The sequence below is a fragment of the Lissotriton vulgaris genome, chromosome 7 (genome assembly GCF_964263255.1).
Source record: "Lissotriton vulgaris chromosome 7, aLisVul1.2, whole genome shotgun sequence".
NCBI classification, from domain to species: domain Eukaryota; kingdom Metazoa; phylum Chordata; class Amphibia; order Caudata; family Salamandridae; genus Lissotriton; species Lissotriton vulgaris.
Genome location: NC_141695.1, coordinates 794,759,867 through 794,778,409, shown reverse-complemented (window position 1 = coordinate 794,778,409; position 18,543 = coordinate 794,759,867). Strand labels below are relative to the sequence as shown.

Genomic DNA, 18,543 nt, shown 5'->3' with positions numbered 1-18,543 from the left:
TTGAGGGATCTGCCTGAAAAAATAAAAAAATTTAGATTTAAAATCATTTTTAAAAAAGAGGGAGTTGTAAGGTGCTCGAACACGTGAGAGCAGACTCACTGATACATGTCATGTACACCTACAGGAGAAAACGACCAGCACTCATGGGATAGTTAAATCATTCTATATTCAGAATGTGTTGAGGAGCAGACGTATTTCGTTTAGTGCCTTTCTCAATATATATGTGCATCACTTACCTTACCATATACTTACCTTGCATTGTAAAAGTATGTATGTTAAAGGCATGAGTTGTTCCATAGTACATCCTTTGTAAGGCAGTTGTTTATGAAGTGCCGAGTTTCAGTATGAGCTAAGAAAATCTCAACTGAATGAGGGACTAACGTAATGAGTGTAAGCCCCATGACAATTCCTTAACTTTGTTCTATTGCCAGGCAAACAGCTTCTACAGACTTCAAACAACCAGGAAGAGCTGGGGCTACTGCATATAATGTAGCTGAGAAGTAGGCAACAGGCTGCTTTACTTCACAATGCTTATGAGCTAATTACCACAAAAGCACACCCTTCTTTCTCATGGCAATAAAGTAAACATTTCTTGGCCTAATTGGAAATTCCTAGAGCAGATACACTAGCTCTAGGAAGGCTTTCATGCATTTATCATCGAATTAAATAGGCTGTACGTTGCTGCAAGTAAACCTTAGTAATGCTTAGCAATCAGCAAAATGTTTGGAATCCACTGACGACAATAGCCAACCACACCTAAAACATTCTCTTGTCCCTATGGGTAGTTATAGGACTAATTTTAGGTTTGCAGAAACACATTCTTTGGACATTTTCAAGGGTCCTTTCTCAATGTGGTGACCAAGATAAATCACTTTTTTTTACAGTATTGCATCTTTGTAGGTGAAACTTTGTAACTATTGTCAGAAAAATGGTTCAAGAGTGTAATTGTATCCAACTTGGAATCTCCTTTTTGTTTTTGATTCTTCACCAATCATTATCTACACTGTTCCATGCACTCCCTCAACTTCCCAACCTCATTGTTAAAGTTAACCGAGTACTAGGTTCATGTGTCTGGAAAAATAGGTAACTAAAAATTCCACTTGAAAAACGTCAACTACCCAAAACCTTTGTGGGCATCAACTTACCTAACTTCGGTCTATATCAAGATGCAATAAGACTAGCCCAGGCCCAATATTGATTAATGTCTACTAATTACTAGATGCCTTTGTTGCTGGGTCAGACTTGAGCACTCTCTCATGAGCCCAGTAGGGATTTCTGTCTTCTCCACTACTACCATCAAAAAAGCTAACTCCTGCATCCTAATGTCACCAAATATAGTAAGTAATTTGGTATGCCCAAAAACGAATGGCTAAACAATTTGTTATAGCCTAACAGTGAAGTTCTTCCCAGCATTTCTGAAGTACCAGTCTGAAGAGCAGCATTTATAGTATTAATCAATTATATGAAATCACTCTCACAAACCATTCAATTTCAGACTCTCCAACTGCTATATAACCTAGGGAATCAAGGAGAAAAATACTATTTAAAAACTCTCACAAAGCAACCTGAAGCCAATTACATAGACACTTCATAAAGGAGGCACACAATCTGTGCACGCAACACAATGTGCACTGCTTTAGACCCCTAAGGTTCCTTCTAATAACATAAATGGTTAGAAAAAAAATCAATACAATAAAGTTATCACTTTTTTTAATGCTTTATCTAGATGTGTTTCATCTTCATTTTCAACAATTCCAACATTCCAATTTGGAACATATTCACATGCTTAATTATGCTCTCCTGAGCCTAAAACAATGTTACATCACATTGTACAATTTCATTATTCCATCTGCTTGTACGATGATTCTCAATGCATTTTGGGTTGAAAAACTCTTCATCAGGGGAACTGTAAAAGAAAAAAATATGTACATTCACATTGATTTACATGTTGATATCCCAGGAGCAGTCTGTCCAAAATACATCACTGTGTGCATATATGAACCATGTGAGCCTATCTGCACATTTGTGTTCCTCCGTTTGATTATGACCATCACGTGCAGCCAGTGAAATGTTCATTTGAGTGAAAAAGATGCGAAATTACACAAAGTGTCCCCAATGTAGTAAAAACCATCACCGTCTACCATGTGCTCTTATGCAATAATAGTGTATACCAAACCATACACGTACCGGAGAACTCGGTATTATGCAGTTACCCGTACAAGGTAGTAAGTCATTATTTGATATTCACTAGAGCTTTGACTTATGGGATTAATCTTTCTCTTGTTATTAACTGTAGCATTTCAAAACCTTTTTTTAGAGGTTTGGCGCAAGTTCAAACCTCCGGGTTGCTGTATTTGCATAATACAGAGTTCTCCGGTACATATATGTATGCCTTTAAGGGGTGCCAGAGCATGAGAGCCTCAGTGGCATTTCTTAAGTCACTTACAGGAAGAAAGGTTTGCACGTTCTGTAGAAGAGAGAGCTGGTACCAGGCTTTCTGTTGGTTTTTTTTTGCATTCCTTCTCTGCGAGGTTGGTGTCTAATGTAAAACTAAGTGACTTGGCATCCTGTTAAAGTTGATATTAGAAGCTGTCACTATTTCTTGTGTGTTGTTCTTGACAAATAATAGGAATCCTGCCTTTGTTGGGTTGAGTTTCAGGTAGGCGCTGGACATCCAGGTCTAGATGAGGTGAATGCAGTCTTTGAGGCATTGGCTATCTGTAGCAGATAAGACTTTCAAAGGATATTTGTTAGAACAGTGATTAAATTCCATTGACATATCACTGATCACGCTCTTAAAGTGACCGTGTGTGGAGCAAGTACATTTATTAAATCACCCTCTGTCACACAATCTCTCTTTTTCAAAGAAGATTATGGTCTCCCAGCCCACTTTTCAAAACCGGACTTTTTAAATGACACCTTTCATTGGTGCTGCAAAGAAGTCAGTCCCAATATTGAGCACATGCTCTTCTTTTGCCCCAAACTGAATATCCTTTGAAATCAAATATCCTATAATATGCATTATTTTGTCACACTCCGCAACCTCCGTGAGAAAGCTTTCTTTTGTCCTTGAAACCACTCCTGCCTTTAGACAGAGACAGAAACAAACTACTGGACTTACTACTAATAGCAGTGGCGCTCCAACAAATGACCATGAGACACCCTGAGACACAAACCTACTTGCAGGGTGGAATGCAGTTTGCAAACCCACAGCATTGAGAACTAGCGATTGGCAGCTGGCCTACTACATGCATCCTTGAAACAACTATGGTCTCAATTATAAAACCTTTTAAGCATACATCCAGAACACTGTACAAAACACCTATCCCCTAGATGAAGCCACTTAAATTCTGGACTTTGTCGTCTATCTCACTTGTGACGTGCCCCTACCCAATGAAATTTTAACCTATTAAAACATGATGCATTACATCCTCCTTTCATTTCCCTTTTCAAACTACCCTTATGTACTGATTTGTATTTCAAATCTGATCAATTCAAAATCAATATAATATCTTAACTCAAAGAATCTCCTTTCAGTACACTTTAACCACACTTTGCGCTGACCATCCCAGTGCTTATGGAATTTATACTTCACATTAACTAGCCTCATTCCTCTGTGTGGGTTACAGTGTCACCAGACTCCATCCTTTTTAGGCAACTAGTGGCATTTCTTGGCCAATGGCTATGTAGCTGGTGAGAGAATATTTGCAATGGATTTAGGATTAGGCATATCTGTAGCCATGAGCATAACTTTATCTTACTCTGTTGGCATCATCCTGTTCTATTTTCAACCATTTATTTGATCATGTACAGTGAGGGCAGCGCTACAATTTGGGTAGATTTGTGCTATACAAATACCACATACATGGTAAATGACTGTTGGATGTGAATTATGACTTTTTCAACTGAAATAAGTGTGTTTAAAGTCATTTCTGTGCCTGAAATTGGTCAACATCATCAAATTAAATGGGTGAGCAAGATAGTTGAAACTGTTCTTAAATCAGGGTTAGCCAATGACCAGACTCCACACAAGTGTATGAATGAGCCCCTCCTCCAGATCTCTCCATGAGTGGGAAGGGCAGTTATGGGCATCCAAAGTGGATGGGTATGGTGACAGTGCAGGTGTAGTAATGTGGACAACACAGGTGATGATGAAGTCAAGTAGTTTTATTGAAGAGTAGATAAAACAGGTAATAAAGTCTCTCCATAGTCCTAAGTATCAATGTACAATCCCAGCCTGCTAGCTGCTCAGCCCCATCCATCCAACTGTCATTCAGCTCCAGTCATCCAAGCATTCCTCACACAGCCCACACACCAATTCCACTCAGAACACTCACACAGGCTGAGCAGCGAGGGACAAGTCAACATAAGAAATAGTAATAGGAGAATACTACAGCAGGTTTATCAGTGATGTGTCCGGAAAGTGAGTCTAAACCTCTTCCATCCAGTAAGTGTTAGTATGTGGAGTTTGACCTGACCTCATTCCTTGCTAATTGTGCTGCAGTGTTTAGTAGCTCCTGCAGGGTTCGTTCCTTGAACCATTCCCATGACATGGATCAGTTAGACAACTTGACCTTATCCTGACCTTCCAGTAGTCAGGACAAGGCCCAGTTCTTCTCCGGGGAGTTCAGTTCCTTTACTCCTATAGCTTGAACCACAATGCTTGCAGGTTTCCAGGCACGGCCCATGCCTGAGAGAGAGCAGTCCATCATCAAAGGTTCTGCTCTTGGCATTGTATCAATGATGTGAAGATTTGCTTTAAAGTCGAGAAAATGTGCATGTTTCCAGTTCTAGGGTGACTATTAACAACCTTCCTTTGTTGGCCATAGCAGGATGGCTCAACCAACCGAACGTCTGTTTTTTTATCAAATCAAAACCAATTTCTTCTTCCAGTCATGGGCTTTCTTAGCAAGGAGTCCAAGGGAAGACCAGTGCTTTTTAGGTGTTTTGCTGATCCAAGCAAGTCAACCCCATCTGAAGGCTTTTATTGCAAAGTGACAGCCAGGGGCACAGGAAGAGGCGTAATACCAGGTTGCACTCTAGCAGGGAGATTTTCACTGAAGGAAAGGAATCATATGCCTCTCCCGCTCATCAAGTAAGAGGATTGCAGGGCACAGGTTGAAATATCCACCATAAATGAAGGATAGTAAGAAGAGAGACTACCCCCTCTGTATCCAGCACTCAGTGTCACCAAATGGATATGGCCATTATGTCACATTAAAACACACACAGACTCTACCTGATTGTCGTTGACTCAGTGCTATACTCCTGCAGTATGTTGGGGAGATTACCTGGGTGCTGCCTTTGCTCCTTGGAGGTCGAATGTCATGGTTGTGAGCTGCAGAATCTCTTAGTACCCCGACTTTTCCCACCCAACAAGCTGATCGTTCCTCTAGTGATGATCAGTGGAGTTTGCTCATCAGAGTCAGCCCCCTGTGGAGTGGTAGAACCAGGTATATCTTAGTGAGGTCACAGTGGGCGCTGGTGCATCTTACCTTATGGATCCTCTCTAGGGATTTCACCCTCAGTTTTTTCCTGTGAATGCAAGACTCCCGGTTTAGTGGGGGAGTTTGCTTTGTTGCCTGCCAGACACCAGGCTGAAAGGAGGATTGAAGATAGAGGCTTCTAGATGACGCTAATCTCTTCTATCCCTACCAGGCTGAGTGGACAATCACTCCCATCCCTGAAAGAGTTTGCGCATTGGACAATGCTTATTTCTTGTAGTTTGCTAGATAGATGAGGCAAGCTAGGGATGTTGCTGAAAGTCCTGTATAGGTTGGAACAGAGTGAATGGATGGTGCAGGGAGATTATGTAGGGTTTTTAGACTAGAGGGTTTAGAGCTTGAAGCCTAGGGGGAAAGGGAGGTATCTCAGGTATGGCATTTGTAGAAAGAATCAAAAATTAGCTAGCATTCGCGCCAAGAATTTTCAATTCTATTAAGGACACGGAGGCGAGGATTATGCTTCTCTTTCATTTACTGTAAACTCACAGAAGCCAATAAACATACAGTTTAGTAAAATTAAACTACATTAACCATGATGCTTGGCACAAGCCACGCCTCCTCCGCCCTACAAGAGCCCTGACAACAGTCCCAGCTTCCTCTTTCTTTGCACGAACATGCAGAATAAGTGCGATAGCGGGGAACAGCGTTCCAACTGCAGTCTTCAGTAGAAGAATCGTCACTTCTTTTTCTTGTCATTACCTAGAAAGAAATATAAAGAACCCGTAATGTCTGTATAACCAGAATCAATCATAAACAACGGGTGGGTAAGCATGATCATAGCATGACATAGCCGGGTGGGATAATCCTCGCCTCCGTGTCCTTAATAGAATTGAAAATTCTTGGCGCGAATGCTAGCTAATTTTTGATTCTATTACAGGACCGGAGGCTTCAGATTATGCTAGTTTAACGCGGAATCAAAAACAACAGAAGTAATATCTCCCACCGGCTTATAGTAGAATTGTTTGAATGTAGACTCAGACGACCAATCAGCACAATGCATAATATCTTGAATATTCGCTCCTAACAAATATGACTTGGAAGCCATAGCACCCCTCACTGAGTGCGCCCCAAACAGTTGAACATCAACACCCGATGATAAATTTAAGCCATCTGGCAACAGTGGCAGAGGACACAGGTTTAAATGGTTTCTGAACTGCAATCAAAAGTTGCGTAACCCCAGTCGGTCTCAAGGAACGAGTACACTCCTCGTAGGCTTTCAAGCATTGGACAACACAAAGTTTGGCATTACTATGAAAGGCATTATATTCAATCATTCTAGACATAGTTTTTGTGCGACCTGTAATAGTAAAGGAAACTCCCTCTGGAGTGAATACTCTACCTGTAATATCCAGTGCCCGCACATCCGAAGATCTCCTGCATGCTGACAAACATAAAAGCATAGCGAGCTTGGCTGATAACTGCTTCCTAGACAGCAAGTCATTAGAGGGCCAACTATCAAGAAGTTTGATAACCAGAGAAAAATCCCACAGCCCCGAATATTTGGGCTTGGAAGGGTTCGCAACACGAATCCCTTTGAGGAGCTTGCACACCAAGGGGTGAACTCCCACTGGTTTCCCATCAATGTGGGAGTGTCCCGCGGAAACAGCAGACCGGAATTTGTTCACCGATCCATAGGCTAAGCCGCTGGCCGCCTTTTCAGACAAAAAATTCACGACATGTGAAAGGCCTGCCCCCATGGGATCCAAGTCCCGTTCCACGCACCAACATAACCATCCCTTCCAGGCGGAAGAATACCTTTTCCTCGTGGAAGGGGCCCAAGCCTGTTTGATGAAGTCATTAGCTGTTCCTGAAACTCCAGGCAAGTTCCACTGTTGCCTGAAAGCCTCCATGCCATCAACATTAGGCGCTGTGACAGGATCAATGGATGTTGTTCCCGCAGAGGTCCCAGGAGAAGGGACTCCGACCAAGGCAACATCCTGGGAAGGTCACAGCACATCCCCAACAAGGTCGGGAACCAAGGTTGCGACTTCCACAGAGGTGTCACCAGGAACACCTCCGCTTTCTGCTTGAGACTGTAGGACGCCACTCGTGGAATGAGAAGAAAGGGGGGGAACGCATAGTTCACTGCCCCCGTCCAGTCCTGCAGAAAGGCATCCGTTGCTGCCGCCGCTGGGTCCGGCCTCCAGCTGAAGAATCTGGGCAGCTGGCTGTTCAGCCTGGATGCAAACAAGTCGATCTGACAAGGACCCCAAAGGTCCTGCAGCCAGTGAAACATCTTGGGAAGCAGCTACCAATCGCTGTAATCCCTCAGGTGTCTCGAGTTCCAGTCCGCTACCACATTGGACTGTCCCGGTATGTATTCTGCTATAACTGTGATCTGACGGTTGAGGCAGTACTGCCAAAATTCCTTGGCTATGTGCACCAGCATGGACGATCTCGTCCCTCCCAACTTGTTTATATACCGAACCGCTGCGACGTTGTCCATTCTGAGAAGAATGCAGCACGACGTCTGGTGCGGTGAGAGGGTTTTGATAGCGAAGGATTCTGCTACGAGTTCCAGGCAATTTATGTGCAAGTCTAGCTCTTGAGGAGACCATCGTCCTCATGTTGAAACAGCGCCACAGCGCGCCCCCCAGCCCCAACGGCTGGCGTCGGATTCTATGACCACCTCGGGAAGGGAACCGAAAATGGCTCTGCCGTTCCAAGCCTCTGCATGGTGCAACCACCATTGCATCTAGTTCCTTACCTCTTGCGACAACGGCACTAGGTCCGAATAAGCCAGCCCTCTTTGGAGGTGCTGGATTTTTCATCTCTGCAGCGCCCTGTAGTGAAGGGGCCCCGGAAATATCGCCTGAACAGATGACCCCAATAGACCCACTATCCTGACGACCGTCCTGAGAGAGACCATCTGCTTGTTGAGAAGAGATAGGATCTCCTTCCTTATGTCCTTCAGTTTCGACTTCGGAAGACTCAACTGAGCTGTCTGCGAGCTGATCACAAACCCCAGAAAGTCCGTCAGTTGTGACGGTATCAGAGCGGATTTTGTCTGGTTTATTACAAACCCCAGATTCTGGAGCAATTAAATGGTTGTCTGCAGATGCTGCGACACTAGATCTGGGCTCTGAGCCATGATCAGGATGTCGTACAGGTAGATTATCAACCGTATGCCCTGTTCTCGGAGTTGAGAGACCCCGGCTTCATCACCTTGGTGAAGCACCAAGGAGCCGAGGAAAGCCCGAAAGGAAGGGCCGAGTATTCGAACCATCGTCCATTCCACTGAAATTGTAGGAATCGGCAATGAGGCGGATAGATGGGAATAGACAGATAGGCGTCTTTGAGATCCAAACGGACCATCCAGTCGCCCTGCCGAAGCAGATCTGCCAACAGATGGATGCCCTCCATCTTGAAATGGTTGTACACTAGGAAGTAATTGAATTCCTTCAGATTTAACACAAGTCTGTGACCTCCTCTCTTCTTCTGAACTAGGAAGATATTGCTGCAAAACCCGTGTGGATCGTAATCGCACACTGCTATAGTGTGTTTGTGGAGCAATTCCTCTATCTCGCTGTCTATAAAGACTCTCTCTTGTTGGGAAAAATGGAGAGTTCTCGGACCGGTCTTCTGTCTGGGAGTCTGGTAGAACTCCAGTTGAAAACCCTGTACAGTTTGTAAGACCCACGCATCCTGGGTCAGAAGAGCCCAATTGTGAATGAAATGTCTCGCGCGACCCCCCCCAATGGAATGGGAAAACAATCGATTGCGCTCACCTGCGGAATTCTGGGCGTGGAAGCCTGCTCTGTTGCCACCTCCTTGGAATCTGCCTCTGTTGAATCGGCCTCGTCTGGGATAGAAAGTACCACCTCTGGTCGAGTCCCAGTCACCTCGATCTCTACCGAAATCACCTCTGGGGGGACCTTGGTTGGCGAAGCGGCCTGGCGAGCGTCCCCAACCTCATCCGGCCCTGTTGAAAACCTGCTGGTGGAACACCCGCTTGATTCCTGTTTGAGCTTTATCTAGTGAGGTGAAGGTCCCCACGTATTTGGAGACGTCCTTAACAAAGCGATCTCCAAACAAGTTACCATCAGCTAAGGGGCCTGGTTCCACCGATGCCAATTCAGTTAGATTAGAGTCCATTCTCATAAGCAGTGACTTGCGTCGCTCCGATGACAGAGCGCAATTGGCATTGCCTAATAAACAGATGGCCCGTTGGGTCCACCCAGCCAGTATATCCGGGTCCACAGGTACGTTGGATTCCTTGGCTTGAAGAGCCATTTCGAGGATCTTTGCCAATGGACCTACCACGTCCAGCATTTTATCCTGGCAGCCGCTGCAGGCGCGGTCGATGCCCTTCTTAGGGTCCTTTGCAAATTTTTTCAAAAAGGTTAGAAGGCTAACGTCAATTTCTGGAGTCTCCGCCACCTGGTGGGCGAGATCGGGACGAGGGCATTCAGATCGCAGGCGATTACGCACCTCCTTGTCAAACCCTTTCCTAAGGTTTTCTTGCAGGTACTCCGCCATAAGGAGCAAAGCACTTATCTCTTACTGTGAGCAGCAAAGAAAGAGGAAGCTGGGACTGTTACCAGGACTCTTGTAGGGCTAAGGAGGCGTGGCTTGGGCCAAGCATCATGGTTAATGTAGTTTAATTTTACTAAACTGTATGTTTATTGGCTGCTGTGAGTTTACAGTAAATGAAAGAGAAGCATAATCTGAAGCCTCCGGTCCTGTAATAGAATCCTTCTTTGTTTGTTCAGGTACAACACAAAGTACGTATATTTGTAATTATAGGTGCCATATAAAGTTCAAGTGAGTAGCACTAAACCCAATCAGAAGCTAGTGATGTTTCCAGCTCATCCTGCAGTTCCTCTCCAAACCGTTCAACAGATATTAGTGTAACCAGAAAACGAGAGCATTCTACACACAGACGACATTCCATGCACCAGGACACTCAGCCAGGGTAGGAGGCAAGTGGGATACTACGAATGGGCTTTGAAAACCGATGACCTGACTTACAGTGGGTGCCTAGACGTAAATGCAAAAGAGTGAGGCTTTACTCCTATGAAAGATCTCCTAGCTTCTGCAATCATGAAGACATTATTTTGCTCTTTTGGAAATACATGCATGCCCTGAATGCTTTCACATCTGTCTGTATCCGTTTTACAAAGTATTGAAAAAGGAAGTGATGCCATTTCTTTCATATGCCTACAGCAACCTTAGTTCCTGCTGAAAAGTTCATACAGTCTCTGCTTCTTTGAATCCTCCAGGCACCAGAGACTGTCCTGTTTATGGGTGGTTTCTGCTACAGAGACGTGTGGTTTTCTTCTCCTGAGGGAGGCTGTTGTAACATCTTTTTTGATGCTCTTACAGTGTCAACACCACCGTTGCACCACTGTTCTACGCCGACCAGTTCCTGCAGATCTCCACACCACTTCCCAGCAGGCACATCTACGGACTAGGAGAGCATTTGACCAGTCTAAACCTCGACCTCAACTGGACCAAATTTACTTTCTGGAACTATGACCGGTTACCAATAGTAAGATAACCCGTGTTTGGGGAAGAACTTTTTTCTTTTACTGAGAAGAGGTTGGGATCTTGACATGTCAACATTACTTTGAAACAACTGTGTTTTAGGAAATGTATTTTGGGAAGGGGAGAATTCCTCCCACACACGGCGTTTATGGCCAGCAAAAGAGCAGTAGGGCAAAGACTTAATAAGTGGCTGTTGCAGGGTGCTCCATAGTTTCCACCTGCAGGAAGGGTCCTTAGAAGAAGAGGGTGGGCTGGAGATGAAGGTCTATTCTGCAGTAACATCTGCATTCCCTCCTTCTAGGAAAACCAGAACCTCTACGGTGCCCATCCCTTCTACATGGTGATGGAGGAGGATGGCAGCTCCCATGGGGTCTTCTTGCTCAACAGCAACGCAATGGGTAAGTACCTTCCATGTTACAACAAAGCTCGCCCTGTTGCACATCACTCTCCTTCCCAGTAGTGGAGCCCAGTTCATATCTGTCTCTGTTTCACTTCTTACACCCCTCTACATGTCTAGGTGTGAGCTAGCATGCGATCCGTCTCCTTTTTCATATGAAGCATTTTTTACCTTGGTAAGTCTCTACAAACCTTCTAGTCTCCCTTCTCAGGTGTATTTTCTTTTATTGCTCCTCCTTTTGCTCCTCTGTTACATTCAACCAGTATATTCATTCAGAAACACGCTGTTAGCAAAGTTTTAGGAATTAAAGCGCCAGTCTATCATTTTCGTCTGGTTGTATTCATTCCAAACGGTGTTGTAAGATGGCTCATTGGAAGGGGCTTCTCTGGGTGTAACCCGTAGGTGCAAAAGTATGACTTTTGACAGGACCAGCACAGCCTTTCATCCTTTAGATGGCAATTAAAATAAATGCTGTTGAGCTGGCCAATAACTCCTTCTACTGGAATGCTAATTTTACCTTTCACCAGACTCCTCATACACCATGTCAACAGAGTTGGTACCAGAATATCTCTTGCATGACGTAGAGTTCTGTTTCAATGTTAGTTAGCACGCATGTGCATTTGCAGTGTTTGTTGCCTTTCTGCCCAGCACACGTGATCCTTTATGCCCGAGTATTTTAGCTCATGGTTGCAATGGGTTCTCTTTCTTCGGCGTCTGCCTTTGCCTAAACCTTTGATAAATGGATTGATAAATGCTAGCCCCAGTTTTCTGAAGCTTACCTGAGCTGTATGTGCCTGCAGTGCCTGGGGCTTTTGTATCCCTGCCCCAAGTGGCACCTCTGTTGTGGTCTTTGGGGTGATTCTCCACGTCACCCCAATAGCCATGTAAAACTCCGTCCTGGAGGAGCTAAACACTTGTTTAAATTAAGGTTGACTAAGTTTGGAGTTGGAAGTGCATTACGCTTTGAGGAAGTCTGACCCATGCAGAGTGACAGCTCCTATCTTCAGTGCAGATCATATATACTCGGAGAAGCAATCAGACCAAATCTTGGCCACTTGAAGAACCAGGCCTATGGACCTGGTGGCGCAGGGCACGCCTGAAATCTTCGAGTTCATCTGCCTTGTTGCACAGAGACACAGAATACTCTGTTGGCGTAGAAAACCAAGTTTTATTAGCTGCAGCTAAGCACAGTTGTCCAAGAAGTACATCAAGTAGGTTCTCAGGAGACTGCCACTTTACTCCGTGGCTCACAGTCTTTTATAGCAAAAATACATCTGTACAAACATACACCCAATGTACAAAGTTTTAGCCAATCAGAAGAGTTCGAAAACAAGGTGTTGCTTAACCAGAATGCTCTCTGCTTACATGTTGTGTGTTATCCAGCCCCCCTAGAGTTAATCAATACTGGTACCCATAGTTCAGTGTTGCAATGGCAGGACATGTCTGTATGCTTCAAAAGAAAGGTTGTGAAATGGAAACACAGGGAGAGAATGGCGAAGGCCAAAAAGATAAGATAGGGAAGAGAAGAATACTAAAGGCTAACAGATAGTTGATACAGGGATTAGGTAGTCCAGACAAGGATTAGTTAGGCTGGCTGGTGTCTGAGATTGGTTTCAAAACAAGGATGGAGGGGTTTTTCGACACGTTGCAGTCCAAAAGGGCAGAGATACTTCGTTCATCAAGCAGCCTGTGTAAAGGCAACACAAAATGGCGCAAATGTAAAATGGAGTCGAAATTAAAGAACCTCAGCCCCTCCTTTTGCCATTACGCAGGCAATTCACAAAGACTCACGCTAATCTGAATCAATATCGATGGTCATGAGGTCGTCAAGTTGTTGCTGCAACACCATCTTCATATTCTCTGTTTTCTGTGACATGGGTCTTGGGACACACATAGTAGCACAAAGACCAGAGATTGCGGGACCACATTGCAAACAAAGGCAACACGAAAAGATGATGGCCAAGACTACTCCAATGAAAGTCAATACCTTCCATCCCCATGTGGACAGTAGTCCCCAAAACCATCCCATCAGAGACCAATTTCCTTCGTCCTGGTGGATGGACTCAGCAATGTGGTGTAATTTAGAGATGGCCTGGTATACTGTAGGGGCGTTGTCAGGTATGTAAATGCAACAACTGGATCCGATCAATTTACAGACTCCACCACGATCTGCAAGAATGATGTCTAATGCCATTCTGTTTTGTAATGTCATAAGGCGATCCGCCTGAAGCTCGGCAGTTATATTACTCAGTGCTCCAACAGTTTCATTTATTGTTGCTTTAACAACACGAATGAGATGCTTGATATTTCTACTATTGCGCAATAGGGCCCCAAATTTGGAGGAATCCCTTAAGGAAATCACCTCCTTCTTGTCCTTCTGTGTCTTCCAAAGCAATAACCCCTTTACCGTACCTTGTCTTGTGATGTCCTGAAGGAGCTGTATATGTTGGAAGGAGGAGAAAAGCTATATAACAAGTTCCTGAAAAATCGGTTGGTAGCCATGTATAAGCTCAGTCATGGCAAACGAAATATGTCCCTTGAGACGCTACCAGTGGTGGAGACGTTTGGGATGCATAGGTATATGTGATGTTACAAGTGCTCTTTCCCAATTGGGCCTTAGAACTTTGACCATTTCCTTGGAGACACAAGTGACCTTGGTGGGGTACAGTATATATAGGTGGGGATCTTTTCCTTTTGGCTCTGTCTGTAAGACTAGTGACATAATGTGTCACATTCCAATCAATGTATGCTTGTCGTTCGTCAGTGGGGAATTCATTAAATTTCTTATAATGTTTTGACATAGCCACTATTCCTTTTATTAGTGCGTCATGACTAACGTCAATTCCATCCCTATACGGACCAACAAGATGTCGATGTTGGTTCTCATAGGCATTGGCAAACATAGAGGTGTAAGCCCAAGCAGATCCTTTTAGGGAGAAGGGTAGAACTAAATATGGCATTCCTCTATCCGTATTGTGGGGTAAAAGTCCACATACCCAGCAATCGGTGGTATTGATCACCAATTGAAGCTGGTGTAACAATTGAATGAAGGAATTGTTTCAATATTCCATTCTCCTAATTTGCTCATGCTCCGGTAGCGCATGAAATTGGTATGGGGAAGCAGTAGTGCGAAAAGGTATGGGCTGGAAGGTAGATATAGGTACAGATGTTGGCTGTAAAGTGTGAGTAACCCAACCCACACAAGCTAATAAAATACAGTATTTTTTCTTCATTTTTGTTCTTTTATCAATTTCTGATTCACTAGAATTCATCCTCTAAAGTGTTGCTCGTGGCAATCTTCCTATCTCACTTAGCTGTGGTTATTAGCCGTCCTATGACACTGCAGGTCCTGCAGGCCTATTGCCACTACTCAGGTCACAAACCAAGTCTCCTACCACGACCCTGCAACTTAATTGGATTATTCAAGTATCGTATGAAAAAAAGTTAAATTCAGGAACAAAGAAAAGAAAAAAAGTCTTAACTGTCTTTGGCCGCTCTAGGCCTCAAATTGTATCTGGTCTTTTTTGGCACAGTCTGGTCCTGGGAAAGTGTCTCTGGATGAGTTGTATTTATTCTGAGATGCGATGGTACAGCTTCTTGCAAAACATCATTGTCTTCCTTCTCAGTCCGAGTCCATTCTAGGTGTGCATCGCCAAAAGGTACAAACCGGGGAATCCTTTCTCCTTCAAAATCCCCTACACCTTTGCGGACCCACTGGTCAAAGGGCAAAGGCAAGGGTACCTTTTTGCAGTGCACACCATGGATCCAGTTCTTCTTTCCAACCACTTTCACAGCTGTACGTGTCGTCGGTAGGACCTGTCTCGGCTCTCGCCAGCGAGGCTCCAAGTTCCTCGTCCTTTGGAAGTTTTTCAGGCACACCCAGTCCCCGGGTTGGATGGTGTGCCCGGGATCCGAGGAAGCCTGGGGCAAAGCGTTGTGTACCTGCTGATGGAGAACACGCAATTTAGTGGTGAGGTCATGCAAATAGTCAACCAACATTGGGTATTCTATGTCAGAGTACTTTTTGGGCCTAGGGACTCCCCAGACATTAGCCGGGTGTCCAAACACTATCTCGTATGGGCTAAGTCCCACACGAGAGTGAACAGCTGTTCGGGTGGATAAGAGAGCCAAAGATAAAGCATTGGGCCAAGCAAGACCCGTGCTGGCCTGTATCTTCGCAAGTTTAAGCTTGAGAGTGACATTATAGCATTCTACCAAACCCGCTGACTGAGGATGGTTTGCTGCATGGAATTTCTGCCTAATACCAAGACCTGCACATACTTTCTGCATGATTTGACCCACGAATTCGCTTCCATTTTCACTCCAGATAATTCGAGGTAAACCAAAACTCAGGAAGTATTCTTTTAGAAGGATCTTGGCTGTAGACAAGGCAGTATTATCCTTTAGGGGGTAGGCCTCTATCCATCTAGAAAAGGCGCACACCACCACAAGGACATACTTTAAGTTATTACATCTCTCCATGTGAATGTAGTCTATTTGCAACACCTCAAAAGGATACGTTGTGGGAGCAAAATGGCCTGCTGGGGTTGGTGTCCCCCTTCCTGGATTATGCATTAAGCAAACAATGCAATGCTTAACAAGATTATCTGCGCATTTAGGGATCCCCGAATTCTGCCATACAGGAGCTAAAAGCTTGCATATTCCTTTCGCACTAATGTGGGCTGGACCATGCGCCATGGTAACTACTGGAAGCACATAGGCGTCTGGTAACAGCAAACGCTGATGTTCCGACAATTCTATCCAACACCCCGTTGCATCCAACATTCCTATGACATCCTTCCACTTACTCAATTCTTTCTCTGTAGCCTCCACCTGAATCATTTTCACACTTTCTATTGTGTCCTCGCACATTCCTCCTTGGCTGACCTATCTAGCAGGGCCTGCAACATACATACGACTTGTCACATCTCTAGCTGTCTCTTTCGCTATCTGATCCGCAAAAGCATTTCCTTCACCCACGTCATCAGTGATCCTCTTATGCGCACTACACTTCACAATTGCTCTCTGAGTGGGCAAAGCAAGTGATTCTAGAAGGTCATTCACTAACTGACCATGCTGTATTTTAGTACCGTGGGAGGTAAAGAATCCTCTTTCCTTCCAGAGGCGGCCAAAACTATAGGCCACCCCAAATGCATACTGGCTATCGGTGAACACATTCACTCTTTTTCCTTTAGCCAATACGCCAGCTCTAGTCAGAGCTATCAATTCAGCTGCTTGGGCTGAATTATGCCTAATGCGTGCTGTCTCTACAACTGTATGCAAAGTGGTAACAGCATAGGCCGCAGTCGTTTCACCATTGGGAAGCTTGAAACAAGAACCATCCACCCATAGTATCCCATCCGGGTCCAGGAGTGGCGTATCTTTTTTTTTTTTTTTTTTTTAATTTTTGAAAACCTTTATTGTGCATGAAAAAGGGAACAAATACGGGCCTACAACCGTCCGGCCGGCCACGATACTTTAAGCACAGGTGCAAGCAATGCGGTTCCTCAGCGGCATCAGGCAATATAGCAACAATTGATAGCAGTTACACTGAATGGAATCATGTCGCCAAGGAGAAGGAGCATTGAAGGTTAAATTTTAATTTTTTTTTTTTTTATCTAAATATAATCAGTAAAGAATAGAGTCAGGAGAACTGAGTCCGTACATTAGCTTCACAACACGAGCAGGCAGCAGCAATAAGAAGCAACAGTAGTGAGGAACACCCCGTCAATATGGCAGTACAGTGCAAAACAACAGGAGCTTCAGTCCGCATTTACGTAGCACCCACAGCGCCACCCACTCCCTATCAACCTCTGTCACAGACCCAGAACAGAAAGCAGGACAAGAAAGCGCAGAAAGTTTAGAAAAATAAAGCCCATAGAAATAAAATAAGGAAAACTAAATCTACCCCCCCACCCTACATCATTGCGGAGGCTACGGCCTACCCCCCCCGACAAAGTGCCTGTCGCCCCTTAAAGAACCCGAAATATAGACCAAGAATAGAAGAGAAGAGAAGGAAACGATAAGAAAGTTCTGAAGCGCAGAAAAGAAGGTGGCAAGAAAAAGAAATTTTCACACTTGAAAATAGGGAGGAAGAAAAGACTAAGCTAATCTACCACTCCCAAAAAGAAAAAGGCGGGGAGGAGCCAGTACAATAACAGATCTCCCGGGCCTCCAGCCATTTGCAATTCCTACGCCATTTGAATCGAGAAAGTCAAAGGCCATAAAATCAAAGGGGGAACAGAATCAGGTACACCCAGGACACGGAATTGGCACATGAGTCACCACCCCATCTATAGAAATAGACAACAGGATATGAGCAGCTCCACCTCACAGTCGAAAGGGCAAGCAATAAGGCAGATACAGGAGTGAAATGTCAATTTGCAGCGTTCGAGTAAACTGGACACAAAAAACAGTCCCAAACCCGGTTCAACCAGCCAAGAAGCCGATAATAAGGAAAGCAGCCTAGCCCTGGCCCGATCGTGGATACACCCCCACATACGTTCCCCGAGAGAGGCCCGCCCACTGTAGAACAAAGAGACAATATGGCGACAGAAAGAATGAAAGTGACTTAGAAACACAAAATGGCCGTCGAGAGTCACCAGAAAGTCCGTCGCCTGTAGCAGGGAGTTCCACAGAGACATCAGGAGTGTATGAGTTATTTAGTAGCAAAGTCAAAGGACACAGCCCAGGAGACGTCGAGAGAGCCAGCAATGTCGTGGATAGGTCCCAAGGCACACGCGAAGATAAATCCAACAATGTAGCACTCTCCATTGGAAGGGGAAACAAAGTATCCCGAGCGGAGTTGTCAGGCGGGCGGTCTCGGGCGCCAATAAAGTCGGAAGCGGGCACATTTGTCCAACAGGCAGGAGGAAGCACTGTGTCCCCATGGTGTGCAGGCGGAGGCGAGTGGCAGCCTTGCGGGATCAATTCGTTACATCCCGGCCGCAGCGCAGACGCCATGTCGTCCAGCTTGCCACCCAGTATTCTGTAACCTTGGTGCATATCCGCACGGAAGTCGCACAGGGCGGACAGGATGGTGCCAAGAGAAAGTGTAGGCTGTAGCCCCTGCCTCTCACTTCCCTGGGAAGTTGCTTGAAACTCGGACCCCACCTCAGGCGGGGCAGCACAGGCCACTGGCGGGAACGGGCGCTC

The 18,543-nt window shown here is 44.9% G+C and overlaps 1 protein-coding gene across 1 annotated transcript in view; it reads left to right on the top strand.

The window, feature by feature from the left end:
- Positions 1–18,543, top strand: part of GAA (alpha glucosidase) — a 446,470-nt gene that overhangs the window by 75,587 nt on the left and 352,340 nt on the right. The window contains exons 4-5 of the mRNA XM_086931052.1: positions 10,830–10,995; positions 11,293–11,389. Coding sequence (XP_086787178.1) covers positions 10,830–10,995; positions 11,293–11,389 — 263 coding nt within the window. The remainder of the gene's footprint in view (positions 1–10,829; positions 10,996–11,292; positions 11,390–18,543) is intronic.